General features: G+C 50.2%; 1 protein-coding gene across 1 annotated transcript; it reads left to right on the top strand.

Annotated features, from left to right (window-relative positions):
* The first annotated feature begins 243 nt into the window (after positions 1–243).
* Positions 244–14458, top strand: AMZ1 (archaelysin family metallopeptidase 1). The gene is made up of 7 exons (XM_086759860.1): positions 244–304; positions 6539–6872; positions 7486–7653; positions 8530–8658; positions 8982–9145; positions 10065–10241; positions 13803–14458. Exons 2-7 carry the CDS (start codon positions 6569–6571, stop codon positions 14370–14372), a joined length of 1512 nt encoding a protein of 503 aa, XP_086615986.1. The 5' UTR covers positions 244–304; positions 6539–6568; the 3' UTR covers positions 14373–14458.
* The last annotated feature ends 323 nt before the right edge of the window (positions 14459–14781 follow it).

Below are 14781 nucleotides of genomic sequence, written 5' to 3'. Positions count from 1 at the left end.
TGGGTGGGGGGGCACCCCCTGCTGCAAACCCGCACCCCCCCGCACCTGCCCCCCCCGGCAGCCCCGCCCCGAGGGCGCCCCCTGGCGGTTGCCCCGCGCACCGGCGGGAGGCGGCTCTCGGCGGCGGCTCGGCAAATCGCGCGGGCTCCCGGCGGAGGGGCCGAGCCCCCCGCCCTCCCCTCTTTGCTCCCCCTTTTTTCTTCCTCCTCCTCCTGCTCCTCCTGCCGCCGCCGCTGCCGGGCTCCGCTCCGCCTCGCCAGCCCCGAACCGGGCGCCCTGGCCCTGCCGCAGCTCTCCGGCCTCGGTGAGTCCTGACCCCCCACTCCGGCTAGCTTTGGGGGGGTGGGGGGAGTGCCCTCATCGGGGCGGGGAGGGCACAGCCTGGCGCCGCGGGAGGTGGGGAGGTCCGGGCTGCGGCGGGGTGAGCGCAGACTCGGAGCATCCCCCCCCCCCCCCGCCCCGCGATGGGGGTCCTGCTTAGGGCACCCTCTCCGCCGGGGTGCAGGAGGGGTAGCGCTGGGTCCCCCCACCGCGGTGATGGGGGTCCTGCCCGGGGCATCCCTCACCCCACGGGTGGGAGGCCGCGCGCGGAGCATCATCCGCACGGGGAGCTGGGGGTCCTGCCTCCGTGGAGCGCCGGCGTCCTTGGTGCACCCTCCCGGGGGCTTGGGGTGCCGAGGGCATGGTCCCAGGCTGCTGGGGGAAGGGGTCCTTCCCCACTCCCCCACCCGTGCCAGCCCCACCCCGGCGATCAGCATCAACCGCCCCTTTTCCAAACCAGCAGGGCCGAGGGTGGGGGCTGAGGTGTCCCAGGAGCAGGACCTGCTTCTGCAGCCTTTCCAGAACATGCCTCCCGCCCAGCAATCCCCCGGGCTGGCAGGGCTGTCTGGGGGTCAGGGCACAGCTAGCCACCAAGAAATCTGGGGTCTGTTACTGTCCCCCCTCCCTGAGCCGTCCTGGCTTTGGGGCTCCTGGGCTGTAAAATGCCCAGAAACATCCCCTGCCTGGCAGCATCGCTTAAAAAGCACTTGATTCCTTGGGAGGAGGCACGGCATGGCATTACAGCGCGTTTATACTGCATGATGAACCACTTTTATAATGCCTGTGCTCGAGGGAGAGTCTAACCATAGCCATACCTGTTTGGGCGTTCATCTGCATGGAAAACGCAGCTTCTTTTCCTGGCGAACGCTGGGGTTGTCTTGCAGAAACCATTTAGTCTGTCTAGACAAGTATGATGAAGAACAAAGTGCCTGGAGCTGTGAATGTTTAGCGCTCGGGTATCTCTGCAGTGGCAGGGTTCTTGTACAGCGCTGATTGATAGGCGTTTGCGCTGCTTCTGGGGGCTTTTGGGTCTCTGGGGAGCAAACGGGCAGGAGCCAGCCTAGGTGGTAGAGGTTTGTTTCATGTAAGAGCAAGGGAAGAAGGATGCAGCCAGCCCTTCATCACACGTGTGCATGGGAGAAGCATCACAGAGAGTTTAACCCGACTAAAAAAGCACTGAGAAGGATGAATAAATGGGTGAAAAAAGGCACGTATTTATTACTGGGGGAAAGGCACATACTGGCAGGTTATTTTCTGGAAGATGGCACAGAGAAGTTCATGGATGTTTGTGTGACACTTGGAGAGCCTCCGACAGAAGGCACGGAAAAAAAGTAGCATTATGTATGAGGACACAATACATAAAATCCTTTCAGAAGACTGAAACTGGAGATAAAGTATGTCCTTAATAAATGTTCACATGAAGAAAACTATATTGAAGAGAGCAGGCTTTAGCATAAAACAAAACGAAGCAGAAAGTGGTGTTCTTAAATACTTACGAACACTTAAATAAAGACAGACACAAGCACCTGTCCCCATCTTAGGTATTTTATGACCTTTACAAATCTAGTCGTCAGTCCTGCATACCTTTCCAAATATGAGTTGTCCATCTGACTCGTGCAACAGTCCCAGTAAATTAATGAGGAAGATTCATGTGAGGACAAACTTCCAGGACTCAGCCTTGCAGCAGTAACATATCAATGACAATTCTTACATGACAGGTAGATTCTCCTCCCAGTAAATGTATGTGTGAATCCCTGAAGGTTTCCGCAGCTCCAGGAATGACTCATTTTGAGAGAGACCACACAAAGCATCTGTTTCTGGGTCGCAAACATATTCTAGAGACATTACACATAAACATTATTGAGATCCGGCAGTACACGAGGCCAGAAGGTTTTATCTGACTTTATGGTCTGGAACACACACAGCTGTGACTCAGTGTTTTGTGGCCATTTAGTGCAAAGTGAACGGAAGATGCTACAGTTCCTTGTGGGTACGTGTATGGGGATGATCAGGTTCAGAGTATATTTTATCCACGAGCAGAAGAGATCAATTCTGAGAAGTCCTGAGCATCTTGAAATTCCCCTGCAGCCCCTGGGAGTTGCCCATTTTCAAGTCTGAACCTGGGCAGAAGGATTTGGTCTGAACCCAGCAGGCAAAGCCTGGCTTTGTGCAGGGGGCTGTGTTCAGGTTCTGGAGGAAGGGGCTGGACTAGAGACAATTTTCTTTGGACCAGAGTTAAATGCTCTCACACACCTCAGTGTCCTCTCTCTGTCCCATCACACTGGACTTTTTTATCCAGTGAGAATTTAGCTTGTCAGTCAAGAAAAATAACTTTCCATACATGTCAACAAATAAATTCAGAAAGTTGCTTTCAGGCTGTCATCTGTGTGACACGGGAAGGAGCGACTGATCCTAGAGTAGCCGGAGCAGACACCAACTACAAACCTCAGGAAAAAAGCTATTAAGCAACTAGGGCATGTGTTGATAATTGGTTAATGCTTGTTATATTTGCTCTGAGCTTTTCACTTCTGTTGACTGGCTATGAATTTTCTGCACTATCACTGCTTGTTTACAGTACAGCACCTAACAAGCAATTAATCAGTTTTAAGAGACTCTGTTAATGCCCCTCTGACATCCAAAGAGCCCGGGTGAGTGAGTCTCCCTAAATACTTATCAAGAGCTCAGAGGGGAAGGGAACAGAATGAACCTCCTTCTGTGCATCCGCAGCCTGCAGTGTGTATGAGAGAGATGAGAGAGTCAGAGTTAGAAATGACTTATAAGTTGAGTTATAAAATAAACAACTTCAGAATGACCAGCTTAAAAAAATATAAATAAAAATATCTATAAAAAATACAATCTGTTCAATGCTAGGGTGAAAATCCACAAATTACCAAATAAATCCACTATGTATTGAGTGCCCTTCTCTGAACCTGTACGCACTGATTTTCTGCACACAAGACCATTTCTATCTTGTCAGAATATCCCGAGTGAACTCGCACTGTGTGATATTGCCTTGGCTTTTTACACTGTTCCTGTCAGCCGCAGGCATATCTATCCAAGAAAGCAATGCCAATATAATCGAGAATAAATGACATATCTGTGAATTACAAAAAGAATAATTCATAGGTAATTTTCAGTTACAGAGAATAATTTATAGGTGTCTGATTTGCAAAGAGAATAATTTATGAGTAACCTGAATTGCATGTAAAGCACGTTTACAGGTTATTGTAAGAAAGGGAGTATACCAACTGCTTAGCTGTCATGTGCTGAGACTGGGTTTTGGGGGAATTTCTTGTGAAAACACCTACCATGAAAAGAAAAAAATTCCATCAAATTCTGTAGTAAAAAGATTCACGTGGTATGCCCAATCTGATCTGAAACCTCTCTGTGTTACCAAAAGCCGGTTGTACAGCCCCTGTTGTCCTTGGAGCTCCTGCCTCACATCATGCACCATGAACAGAAAGGCCACAGCTGGGTTCCTACGCCAGAATCATTGGAAAAGGCTGTCCCAATAGCGGGCAGGGAGCCCAGAGCCATCACCTTTGGGTTATGTCCCCGCTGCACTGGTTACCGGCCTTTTAAGTAGAGAGAGTTACTTTCTCCTCCTCAGGACTTGCTTCTCATTAAAGAAGGGGCCAAATTAGCTGCTTTTTGCTTTTAAGACATGGTATCTCCTTCCTATACACCTGAGGGGCAGAAGGATGCATTGGTGCTTCCACTTCTTCGTCACCGCCTTGGCATCTTAAAAACGGAGGGGAAAAAACCTGAGCTGAAGTGCCATTCCCTCCTGAAGCGCTGCACACAGGGCATCCTCGATACAAGGGCTAAAAATTGCAAAGCCCTTTTGTGCTCCTTCAGTGAATGAAACACTATATCCATATATTAGATCAATCCCAAATAACATCTACTATAGTTCATGTTGTAAAACGTGGGTTTTTTTTTTTTAAACTACGAAAGTTGTCCATAAAAATTTTCTGAAGCCTCAGTTTTCTCCAGTGAAGTATTTTAGAAAAGCTCGTTAAAGAGCAGTAATGGCGTTGGATTTGCAGAGCATAATGGGTTGCTGCTGTTCTGTCGGAAGCAAAACCAGAGTCTCCAGGAGATGGAGGCACGCGTCGCTCCAGACCGTGCGTTGGAAACAAATTCCAGTGCTTGAGCTTTCAAACCACTAAAGCGCAACCATGGACATCCTTGGGCGTGGTGGAATCACAAAACACCCATGGTCACAGCGGGAAATGTCTGGAGCTGGGTGAATGTCCCCTTTTAGGAAGCCTTGGGAAACAATGTATAATCCCATAGCTTTTGTACACACTATACTCCATGAGAGAGCCCGGGGGAACGCACGCTAAAAGACTGTGCCCTCATTGTATCTGCTGTTGCATACATCCACTCTTTGCTACTTCCCATTAAGAAGAGAAGAATCCATTCAATTTCTAACCAGCTGCTCCTCCCCTAGACCCCCACTCCATTTATTGCGCTGATGGACGCGGCTCGTGCTTCTCAGAAACCGTCTTTGGCCAGATCGCTCTCGACTTGTACCCAGTGCAAAGCCTCTCCTTGGTTTCCTTGGGAGCGAGAGGCAGCCAGTAGCTCACAGGATCCCATCCTCCATCATTTTAATCTTAGAAGTAAAGAAATTCCATGTTAATTTTATCAGGCTGCCACCTTCCTCCTGCTGTGCAAACTACTCGAGCGCTCTCTGCGTAACTGAGGAAGGAGTTTGGCTCGTGTTGGTACTATTTTTTAAATATAAATATATAAATATATACAGGACAGCTGTATTGCTGTCCTCACGGGCCGCTGACCATCAGTTACCCAACAGAGCTAGGCTGCAGACCTCACTTGATAGTTCCTCCTAAAAATATTTCATCTCTTTTTCACTGTGACTGAATGATGCCGTTAAAATGGTGACGGTCAGCAGCTGATTCATTTGCTTATCGACCCAGAAAGCTTGTCTGGTTTCTTTGAGGTCAGCATTAGCTTGCCTAACAGAAGATGATACTTATTCCTAGAAACCCTTTGCTTCTGTGCGTATATCCCTCTGTATTTTTCATTCTGCTGGATACAGGCAGAGCACTTACCTGTGGTTGGCAGCTTTGCCCTAAGTATTGCTCCAAAATACTCCAGTTCTACTTGGCATGATCTTCTAATGAAAAATGAAAGTCTTTAGAAAAATGCAGACATAGGTTAGCCATAGGGATTGTACTTTGTGTTCTGCTTTTCTCCCCTTTCCCCCAGACATCTACTGAAATCTCCATATGTGCATAAATTGCAATGGGAAATAAGTGCTTGACTTCTGCAGCTTTGGAAAACACTGCCCTTAGAAAGGACCCCGGAGAGGATATTTCTGGGATGCTCTCAATTAATTTCTTTCTGCTGCAGGCTTTCATTTGCTCTTTATTTACCACTTTACATCATCACCAGCATTCTTAATGCTAACACAGAGTGACATGAAGTTATTCATGAAGTGACATGATGGCAATGGGCCCATAAGTATCAGCGCCAACAAACACGGCTCGCACACCGAGTCCCACCTGTGGACCAGGCTGGGCAAACCTTCCCACGTCTTGCAGCCTGACAACAGCACTGTGAGCCAGCAGATGCCCTGGGACAATACCTAAGGGTGAGGATTAAAAACTGTTAGGAGAGATTGTCAGCAGCGAACAGCTGCTTCTATTAGCGTCAGCTAAGTCTGAAGTTTAGGCTTCTGATAGATAAATAAAGACCAAGATCTACTTCTACTTTCCTGCCATGCACCTATGCCTTTGGGAGCCCCGAGGAGTGTGTTTTAGCCCAAGCAAAAAGGAGCACCACCTTTTCACATCATACGAGGGCTGGTGCAGCCAGTTGCACAACACACAGAGGCATTGCCTGTATTACTGGGATAGAGCACAAAAAAAAAAAAAAAAAAAAAAAAATCAAACTCATTGATTTAATCCAGACATCTAGTAGCAATAATGGGGCTGTGCATTCTTGAGCACCATCTACTGGCACATTGTCCATAAACCAGTGACATACACATATGTAGAGCATCCTGTAGCAGCCACTCCAACCTAAATGCGTAGGGCTCCTGGCCAGCACCGTGTACAGCATTTATAAGCTCCCAGTCAGGCCTTACAGCTGGGATCTTGGGGCAGACTGCTTCAAGAGCAAAGTGTGAGAAGGTTCCCAGGTCCCTTGCGAGGTCACGTGCTGATGGTTGTGTCCCCTCCCGCAGGCAGTGCCACAGCCGGTGGGTCTCACCGCGATGCTGCAGTGCAAACACGCTCAGGAGTTCAGCTTCGGGCCCCGGGCTCTGAAGGACGCGCTGATCTCCACCAACCCAGCCCTGCAGGAGCTCTACGCCAAAGCTTTCTCCAGGGCGGAGAAGCTGTTCCTCTCTGAAGCCTACAACCCGCAGAGAACGCTATTCTGCACGCTGCTCATCCGGACGGCTTTTGACTGGCTCCTCAGCCACCCCGATGCCCCCGAGGACTTTGAGACGTTCTATCACGCCATGCTGAGGAGGAAGCAGAACTTCTATCGAAAGCACATTTACCTCCAACCTATAGGTAATGAGGGCATCTTCACTGAGCCACCTGGAAAGATACAGGAGGGAGGTGGGTGGTGCTGAATGCTCCTAACATCCCCTTCTGAGGACTAACCTGCAAAATGCAACTGCCATAGCAAAGACACGTCTGTAATACCGAAGGCTCTGACATGCCCCCAGTCCAGAGTCACAAGCCGTGATGACAACCATCAGCAGATCTTCCCTGTAAATGACTCGTGGGCCCCTGTGACTGGCTATGAATATATGCATGCCTACCTACCCGTACATCTATATGTAAAATAATGCTACCTAAAACAGCATTTCTGGAACTCCATTCCTGATGGCTCATTAAAAACAGCCACCCATTCCCACATTAATCTTTCTGCACCACTGAAATAGGAGACGACCTAATGTACTAACGCCTCCAGCCATCTCTCAGAAAGAGCTCCCTCTTCTCCTCCCTATCTCTGTAACCATCTGGAGATGTCTGCCACATCCCAGAGTAAGCAATTAACTTCAGAATGAACCAGCCTGCCCCTTCCCCAATCGCTGTGGCCAGCCCCACAAAACCCCTTCAGACCTTATGGTTCCCCCTGGCTCTAAGGAACTGATAACAGAACTTCTTCTCTTCTTAGACTTAATCGAAGGGCCTGCCGGGCTCTCGCTGCTGGATTCCCTGCAGAGCTGTGTTGAGTCTTTCTTCCTGGGTCTCCGGGTGAAGTGCCTTCCCTCCATCCCCATCTCTTCCATTCACTGCTGCTACCGCCACAGCCGGGACACGGACCGGGTGCAGCTTCACGCAGGTGAGGACCTGGGAGCCCATGGAGACATCAGCTTGGCAAGGGGCACAAATCCTCCCTTAGGAAACACCTGAAATAGCCTTTCATGGCCTGAGCAGGGAGGGGATGAGGAAGGGAGTGAAAAGGGAGAAATCCTGTTCCCATGGAAAATCCAGAACTTTGAGGCTGGAAAAAGAAATTAAAAAAAAAGAGTAAACAAAACACAGTGACTTTCATCATATTTTCCTCTGCTGTATTTTTCACTGCTGTTACATTTACATACAGCTCTACAAAGTGATGGGATCAGCTCCGCGAGAAGGCACCGTAGATTTGGTGTAGTCCGAGTTCTCCCATCTCTTGTCCAGAGCCAAAGTAAATCAGTGGCCTGGGTGGGGAAGTCCCTGGCCTTTCATGTTAGGAAACTGGGGTTCAAGTGTCACACAGCTCCCCAGGGAAACGGGTTTGTCAGCTGCCAAACTCGCGCTGCACAAACATCCAGCTGGAACGAGCTGATCGCGGGTACCGTGGGCAGCACGCGCTCAGCGCAGACCCAGCGCTGCCGCTGCTCCTGCTCAGGTCTGAGATGCCTGCAGAGAAATTCTTCTACTTACTGGGGCTTATTTCTGTGGGTTTGTACTGAATTCACCTACATCTCTGCCCTTAGCTCTGCTTCGTTTTAACTCTGTGCTCAGCACCAGTTCAGAAGTCGGGTCTGCTCATACTCTGACTTGGGGGGACAGGTTACAGCCATGGTTCTCCAACGGAGGTGCTGAATCCGGCAGCTCTGCCTCTCTGTGCCTTGGATTACATTGTCCTCCCCACGAGCAGCAGAAATTCTGGCTCTTGCATTCCTCCCAGGGATGCTTCATTCTAATGAACATCTCTCTTGTATTTGTCCAGATGGGATCCTGAATTTCCTGAAGAACAACAAGCCCATGGATGCCCTGTGTGTCCTTGGACTCACTCTGCTGGACCTTTACCCATGTGAGACCTGGAGCTTCACGTTCAGCAAATTCCTGCCAGGACAAGGTGGGATTGGTGTCCCATGATCTCCTAGCATAGCATTCGAATAAGGCAGCCCTGTACCAAAAAGCCTTCCCTGGGAAAGTGGAATAGCCAAATCTTACCCTTGATCAGAGGAACTAGGTTTCCCCACTTTAAAATGAAGGGAGTCAGGGCTCCTGCTCCAGACAAAGGTAAATTAGGTGCTACAGCCCTTTTGGGAAGCATGTCTCATCACACCCCGTGTGCTCAACTGGACTGTGCCACAACAGCTTTCTTCTTGTGCTGCCTAAGCTGAGAGACAGTCATCAGAGAGCTGATGCCCAACTTGTATGCACTTCTCTTTACAGAAGTGGGAGTCTGCAGCTTCGCCAGATTTTCTGGGGATTTCCCCCAGACTGGCTGCAGCAGCTTGAATCCACTCACCCAGAAGGAAGGGTCGTGTGAAGCCAGCAGAGAAAGCAGAGACCGGATGTTGCTGTTCAGTGCCCAGGAGATGGTCCAGTGCTGTAAGGTAGGACCAGCAATCATCTTCTCTACCCCATATTTCTTGCCACGTAGGGTTAAATATTTCAGGGCTGGACATAATCCATCTCTCAGCCCAGTTAAGCAGGCATGGGACTGCTCCCAGAAAACACAGGCAGCTCGGTCCACACACTTGCACAGTCCTAAAGAGCTTATACCCTTAGACCCCATTCACCTCCAACACATCCGACTCACAGGTGCTGTCCTCCCTCATCTCAGCGTCTAACTCCTGCCCTCTTGCCAGCTCTACCTCTGGCATTACCCCCAACGCTGGCCCACACGGAGCCGTTTCTGTCTGCCACCCCTGCTACTTGCTCAGGATTTTCTAGTTTGACGTCTCTTCCTGTAGTAATTTCAAATGATGTTAGGTGGCAATGGGAGAAGGAAGGGAAATCTTCCACGCCCAGCCTTTCCGCGATTGCCAGTTCCCAGGCAGTCATGCTTGGCCAGCTGACTCCAGCTCAGTTTTTGCTTTGGCACAAGTGTTTAGAGCGTCTGCTTTGGAAGGACCCAGATCTGTTATTGCCAATAGCTTCTTACAGATGTCTCACATGGTCTCTGCTGCTCTTTTCAGACCCCTGTGGGACTGGTTTTCCTCTTAAAAATCCCACAACACTGGGGAAGAGAGTGACTGCCCTGGAGCTCTGAACTTGCTATCTACAGGGTCTTCCCACAGCTGCTTCTAAAAAACACACCCACCCTTCCTCCTCCTCCACACAAACATGGATGTTGGGGTACCTGGGAAGAAGGGAGCCACGTTCCCTTCTCACGTTGGAAAAGCCAGGGCTGAGCAATGAGCTGGTCGGGGTGTCAGGGAGCGGGGAAAGCAGAATAGCAGAGGAGGAAGAGGAGGGAGCTGTGGAAGCAGGAGTGACCGCCTGCTCCTGTGGTTTTTACTTTCCTGAAAGGTGACCTGTCACGAGATCTGCCACCTGATGGGGCTGGGGACATGCCGCTGGCTGCAGTGCATCATGCAGGGCGCGCTGAGCCTGGACGAAGCCCTGCTGCGGCCCCTGGAGCCCTGCCCCATCTGCCTGCGGAAGCTGCAGCACGTCGTGGGCTTCAAACTCGTCGAGCGCTACAGGGTGAGAGACAGACCTGCCAGCCCTTCCTGGAGCAAAGGGGACGGAGCAGGGCGGCTCACCCCAAACCACAGCACTCAACGTGCTGAGGCAGCGCGGTAAATGCAGATGCTCAGGGTGCAAGGTGCTAAAGGAAGAAGTTTCCACCTAAATACGGGGGGGCGTACACATGGTTTGTGACTATTGTAGCACTTTACAGAAGCTCTAGGGCTTCTGGCTGTTCACAAGGGACAGTTCAACCACATTTGGCTACTCCCAAACATGAGGTGAGGAGGACAGGGCTGGCAGATTTCAAGCCCGAGCAGCAGTGAGGGTGCAGCGATTCCCACGTCTGTGCCCTTTTTTCTGCCTCTCTGGGGCTGCAAGTAACAGGGAGAAAACGTTAAGTGCATACTTTGCTGCAGTTCCTCTGTTTAAAGATATGACAAAGGATCCCAAATTATTACTGCCTAATAAGTGGAGGGTCCCAGACTCATCTTTTGCCTTTTCTCTCACACCCATAGAACTCATCCACTGAGACAACATCAGGGATTGTGCTAGGGCACCCTTGGCTCTAGAAAGTTTTCTACCTCTGTTGTCTAGAAAGCAGGATTCAGTAGCTAAAAGGCTGGTGGAATATGAATAATTTCACCATTCTCTCTCAGTACCCTATCTTCTCCCTGATTTTAACTCCTGTCTGACACACATCATGTTCAGAGACATGATTTTCCACGGCTGCCTATTTTAAAGTTGGTGGATTATATTTGTTACAAGATACATGGAGAATGAGGGTGGGGATGCCTCTACTTCCATTCAGCTTGGAATCAGACAGAAGCATGGCAAAGCACATTGGGGGGGGGGAGGGGGGGGGCGGCGGGGAACAACAAACCAGTTGCATGGTTTTGCTGCATGTCTGCAACGGTGTTAGACCCGTCTCTGACTCCCTGCTTCACTCTGAGAGGTGCCAAAAGTGCCCAAAACACCAGAGGAATAAACTCTGGTTTATTTAAACACCTTACCTGTCAGCATCCAGCTATTGCCTTCTAGAAGACAGCTGCCATCTACATTAAGCTTTTCTAGGAACATTTTTTCCTTTACCCCCGTAAATATGGTAGTTGGTTCGGCATCCGCTGGCGACAGCAAACACAAACCTGAAGAAAGGATACGCTTGCCAAACGTCACATCTGCTTCCTTGACAAGGAAAAGCTAGATATAGTGCAAGCTCGTATGAGAGAGTGTGATAATCTCTGTAAGAGGCTTTGCCATAGCATTGAGAGAGGAGATAGAAATGCCGGAGATGAATTAAAAAGTTAAGGAGCCTGACAGAAGAGAGCACAAAGCCTTTGGAGACAATATCAGATAACAAAAGTTACTTGCTAAGCATGTTTGGAGAGGTTGTGGCTGGCCAAGTGCAAGTCTGAAGTCACATTTCCCTTTGGAAAACTAGCACGGCTCCCCTCCTGCCACATGACAGCCCCAGTCGCTTATCATAGAGGAAATGCCAGACACCGAGCCCTTCCTCGCAGGGGCAGGTAATGCTGCTGAAGCCTGCGACTGGGACACAGTCACGGGCAGCAGAGCACGTGGGACAGGAAGCCAGTCCTCATGCAGGAGGAAGAGCCCTTCAATGTATTTATCTGAGCTGCGCTCAGAACCATACTCCATTTTTCCATCACAGCTGCTTACTCCAGGGTGAGTCATCTTGAAAACCGAAAGCAAATCAGTTCTCATGGTGTTTCCCCACCGCAGCCAATGTCTCCACCTGCTGCTTCCGCAGCATCCCAGGCTGTTCTGCACGTAGCGCTTCGGGTAGGTTGTAGTGGCTGCCCCGCAGAGGAAACCAGTGCTGGAGCTGGCCATGGAGGCTGGGTTGGCTACATCCTCGCCGTGCCATTAATCGCAGCATCTGCTCTCGGGCACAGCACGGCTGCACTGCTGCTGGGGATGGCAGCCCTGCCATGGCAGAGGGGTTTGAAAAAACTTCCAGTGCCAAACCTGGAGCATCCTGAAGCGTCAGATGACAGGCTCCATCCTTAGGGACCAGCTTAGGGTGGGCATCCACTGCAAATGCTCGTGCCTGCAGGTGAGCTAACGGCATGCAGAGGTTATCCTCTTCCAGTTAAATAGGAGAACAGAAAAAGAGCCTGCAGCCCAACAAACCCTTCCAAAGTTCGAACCACTAAACCACCCAAAGGTGAGAGACAGGAAAGATTTTGGGGTTTTAGTAGTGATCTTGAGTAAATCATCCCCTCCCTTCTTCCTTAAATAATCCGAAAGTACTGTTTGAACATCCTCATCTCTGCAGCTTTTTCCCTTCTTGGGAACTGGGCTACACAGCAGTTGTGATTCCTTCCCAGATTCTCTACTTTTGGGAATTTTAAGAGACATTTAAAACCATGGGCTGGTTGCAGCTTTCAAGTCCCCTTCCCTAGCCTGGCTCCTATTGCAGCTTCTGGTGCCTTTGTTTTTTAAGCCCAGAGGGAGGGAAGGGCTATTGGAGGTGGGATGAGGCAGGAGAAAAGTTGTCCCTTTACATTTTTTCTTGCCCCAGAGGGAGGGGGCAGGGTGGATTAACTTAGCTGAAAGAGTCCATTTTATTCTTGTATGAAATTCTTCCCCGAGGCTTCATGCGCAGACTGAAATGAGAAACAGGACCGATTTCTCCCACCCACTCAATTTCAGCTCTTTATCCTTTCTGTCACTCGCCTGAAGAGAGAGCAATAGAGGAGGGAAGCGGGGGGAGCAGTGGGGTGCTGCGGGAAAAGGGAGCTCTGTAGGGCTGGAAACCTCCTGCCCGCTTCTCAAACACCACAGCTCACCCGGAGCTGAGCACGTACAGACTCAGCACAGTGACCAGCATCTCAGGTTAATCCTCTGTAACTGCCACCCCTGCGTTTCCCAAAGTGATCACAGGGCTCTGCAGAGGTGTCAGCTGGGAGCTGCAGAAAGTAAAGATGAGGAAAGAGGCCATACAGGTGTGAAAAAGCTGAGAAACACACAGAACACCCACACGTGCCAGCAAAGCAAACAGGGAGATCACCTTTTATCCAGCGATGACTGGAGAATTGCGATTCATTCCCCAAAGCATAAGGAATAAATGCGCCAGAAGCAACCTGTTATATGCCCCACTGTAGCATTTAATATTTAAAAAGGAAATTGTCTCAGACATTTTCCTTTCATTAATTCTTTCCTGGAGCCTGGCCTTCCCACTTGTGCATTTCAGCTCGGCAGGGGAAGAGCTATTCTTAGGAATAAAATGCACATTACCGCCGGAGTTAACAACACGATGAAACAAGACTCTTCACCGCTATCTCAGAAGCTTTTATAATGACACAGCTTCCTCCAGAGGCACTGGTTTGGCTCTGGCAGAGATCATATCCACACAGTGAGGAGGGAATTTGTGCCATTTTTCTCCTACCACCTTCAATAATAAGGCAGATATGGGCCATGTCTGACTGGGGGCCAAACTGCCACAGATGCTGACTCCAAAAAAATGAGGCAAGAGAGCCTCTGCTTTGTAGGGTAACCAGGCATCCCTGTTTTCTCTCCTTCTCTAAAATGAAACCTTTTCCCCTCTCACCACAGAAGCTCTACGCTTGGACACAGACTGTGTTGTCCACGTGGCCAAGGCAAGAGTCAGCAGACCTGTCCGCCTCAGAGGACATCCTTCCATTCAGCTCGGACTCCGGGATGTGCTGTGAGAACGACTCCGAAGCTGTGACCTCCTTGTCCGAGCCGCTGACGCCGGACACTTGCAGCCAGGCCCTCTCCATCGGCCAGGAGCTGGAACAGGACGAGCATTCGTGTTCGCTGGGGGAGGCACACAGCCAGCCCCGGCTCCCCAGGCCCACCAAGCCCACAGATATCATTAAAGATTACGAACTGTGGCTGGAGACATGCATCGCTGCCCTGGAGAGGAACGTCTCCGAGGAGGAACTGGCTCAAGTAGACAAGGCCGTGGATGCCCTGGCTAAGTGGGAAATGTTTACAGGACAGCTGCCCGCTATGAAGAAGGACCTGCCCTTTGCTAGGGACAGCACTGGGCTGCGGAAAGTTCTCGGAGACAAATTTTCCTCCTTGCGGAGGAAACTGAGTTCCAGAAAACTGTCCAAAGGGGAATCGTCCCCTCATCGCTGGCGGTGGGAGGAAAACTAGGCTGGGGCTGCCTGGGGTTGGGCCAGCTTCGCTCCCATCACTGCCCTGCTTCTGACCTCTCTCGCCACAAGTTGTTGCTGTCGGAGAGAAACAGCAACTCCCTACAGGAATAAAAGGTGTTTTTTATTCTGAGATTGCTAACATATTTTTGATGTGGTCAGTTCTTCTCTAAGGGGTTTTCCTCGTGCTGGTGTAAGCAACAGCACAACTCCAAATGCACGTCAAGTCCTACGCAGGCGCTTGTATTTTTGCGCTGTTTTTCATTTGGTCTGAAGTCAGCCAGGAAGAGGTCCATGCTAAACACGTTCACACAGAAGCTTGGGCCATCTGAACAAAGAGATGCCAATTAAACCAGGACACAGGTATTAATCCTCGCTCTCCAGTTCCCCCCATACCAAACGTTCATCTC

This window comes from Chlamydotis macqueenii, chromosome 15 (assembly GCF_036417535.1).
Source record: "Chlamydotis macqueenii isolate bChlMac1 chromosome 15, bChlMac1.mat, whole genome shotgun sequence".
NCBI classification, from domain to species: domain Eukaryota; kingdom Metazoa; phylum Chordata; class Aves; order Otidiformes; family Otididae; genus Chlamydotis; species Chlamydotis macqueenii.
The sequence above is the reverse complement of the archived record's forward strand: the minus strand, read 5'-3'. Positions and strand labels throughout refer to the sequence as shown.

Bases quoted from the DNA above. Each gene is read 5' to 3' on its own strand.
- AMZ1 (XM_086759860.1), top strand. From the start codon at position 6,569: ATGCTGCAGTGCAAACACGCTCAGGAGTTCAGCTTCGGGCCCCGGGCT. The intron at 6,873-7,485 runs GTAATGAGGGCA...TTCTCTTCTTAG, and splicing joins CATTTACCTCCAACCTATAG to ACTTAATCGAAGGGCCTGCC. The intron at 10,242-13,802 runs GTGAGAGACAGA...CTCTCACCACAG, and splicing joins AACTCGTCGAGCGCTACAGG to AAGCTCTACGCTTGGACACA.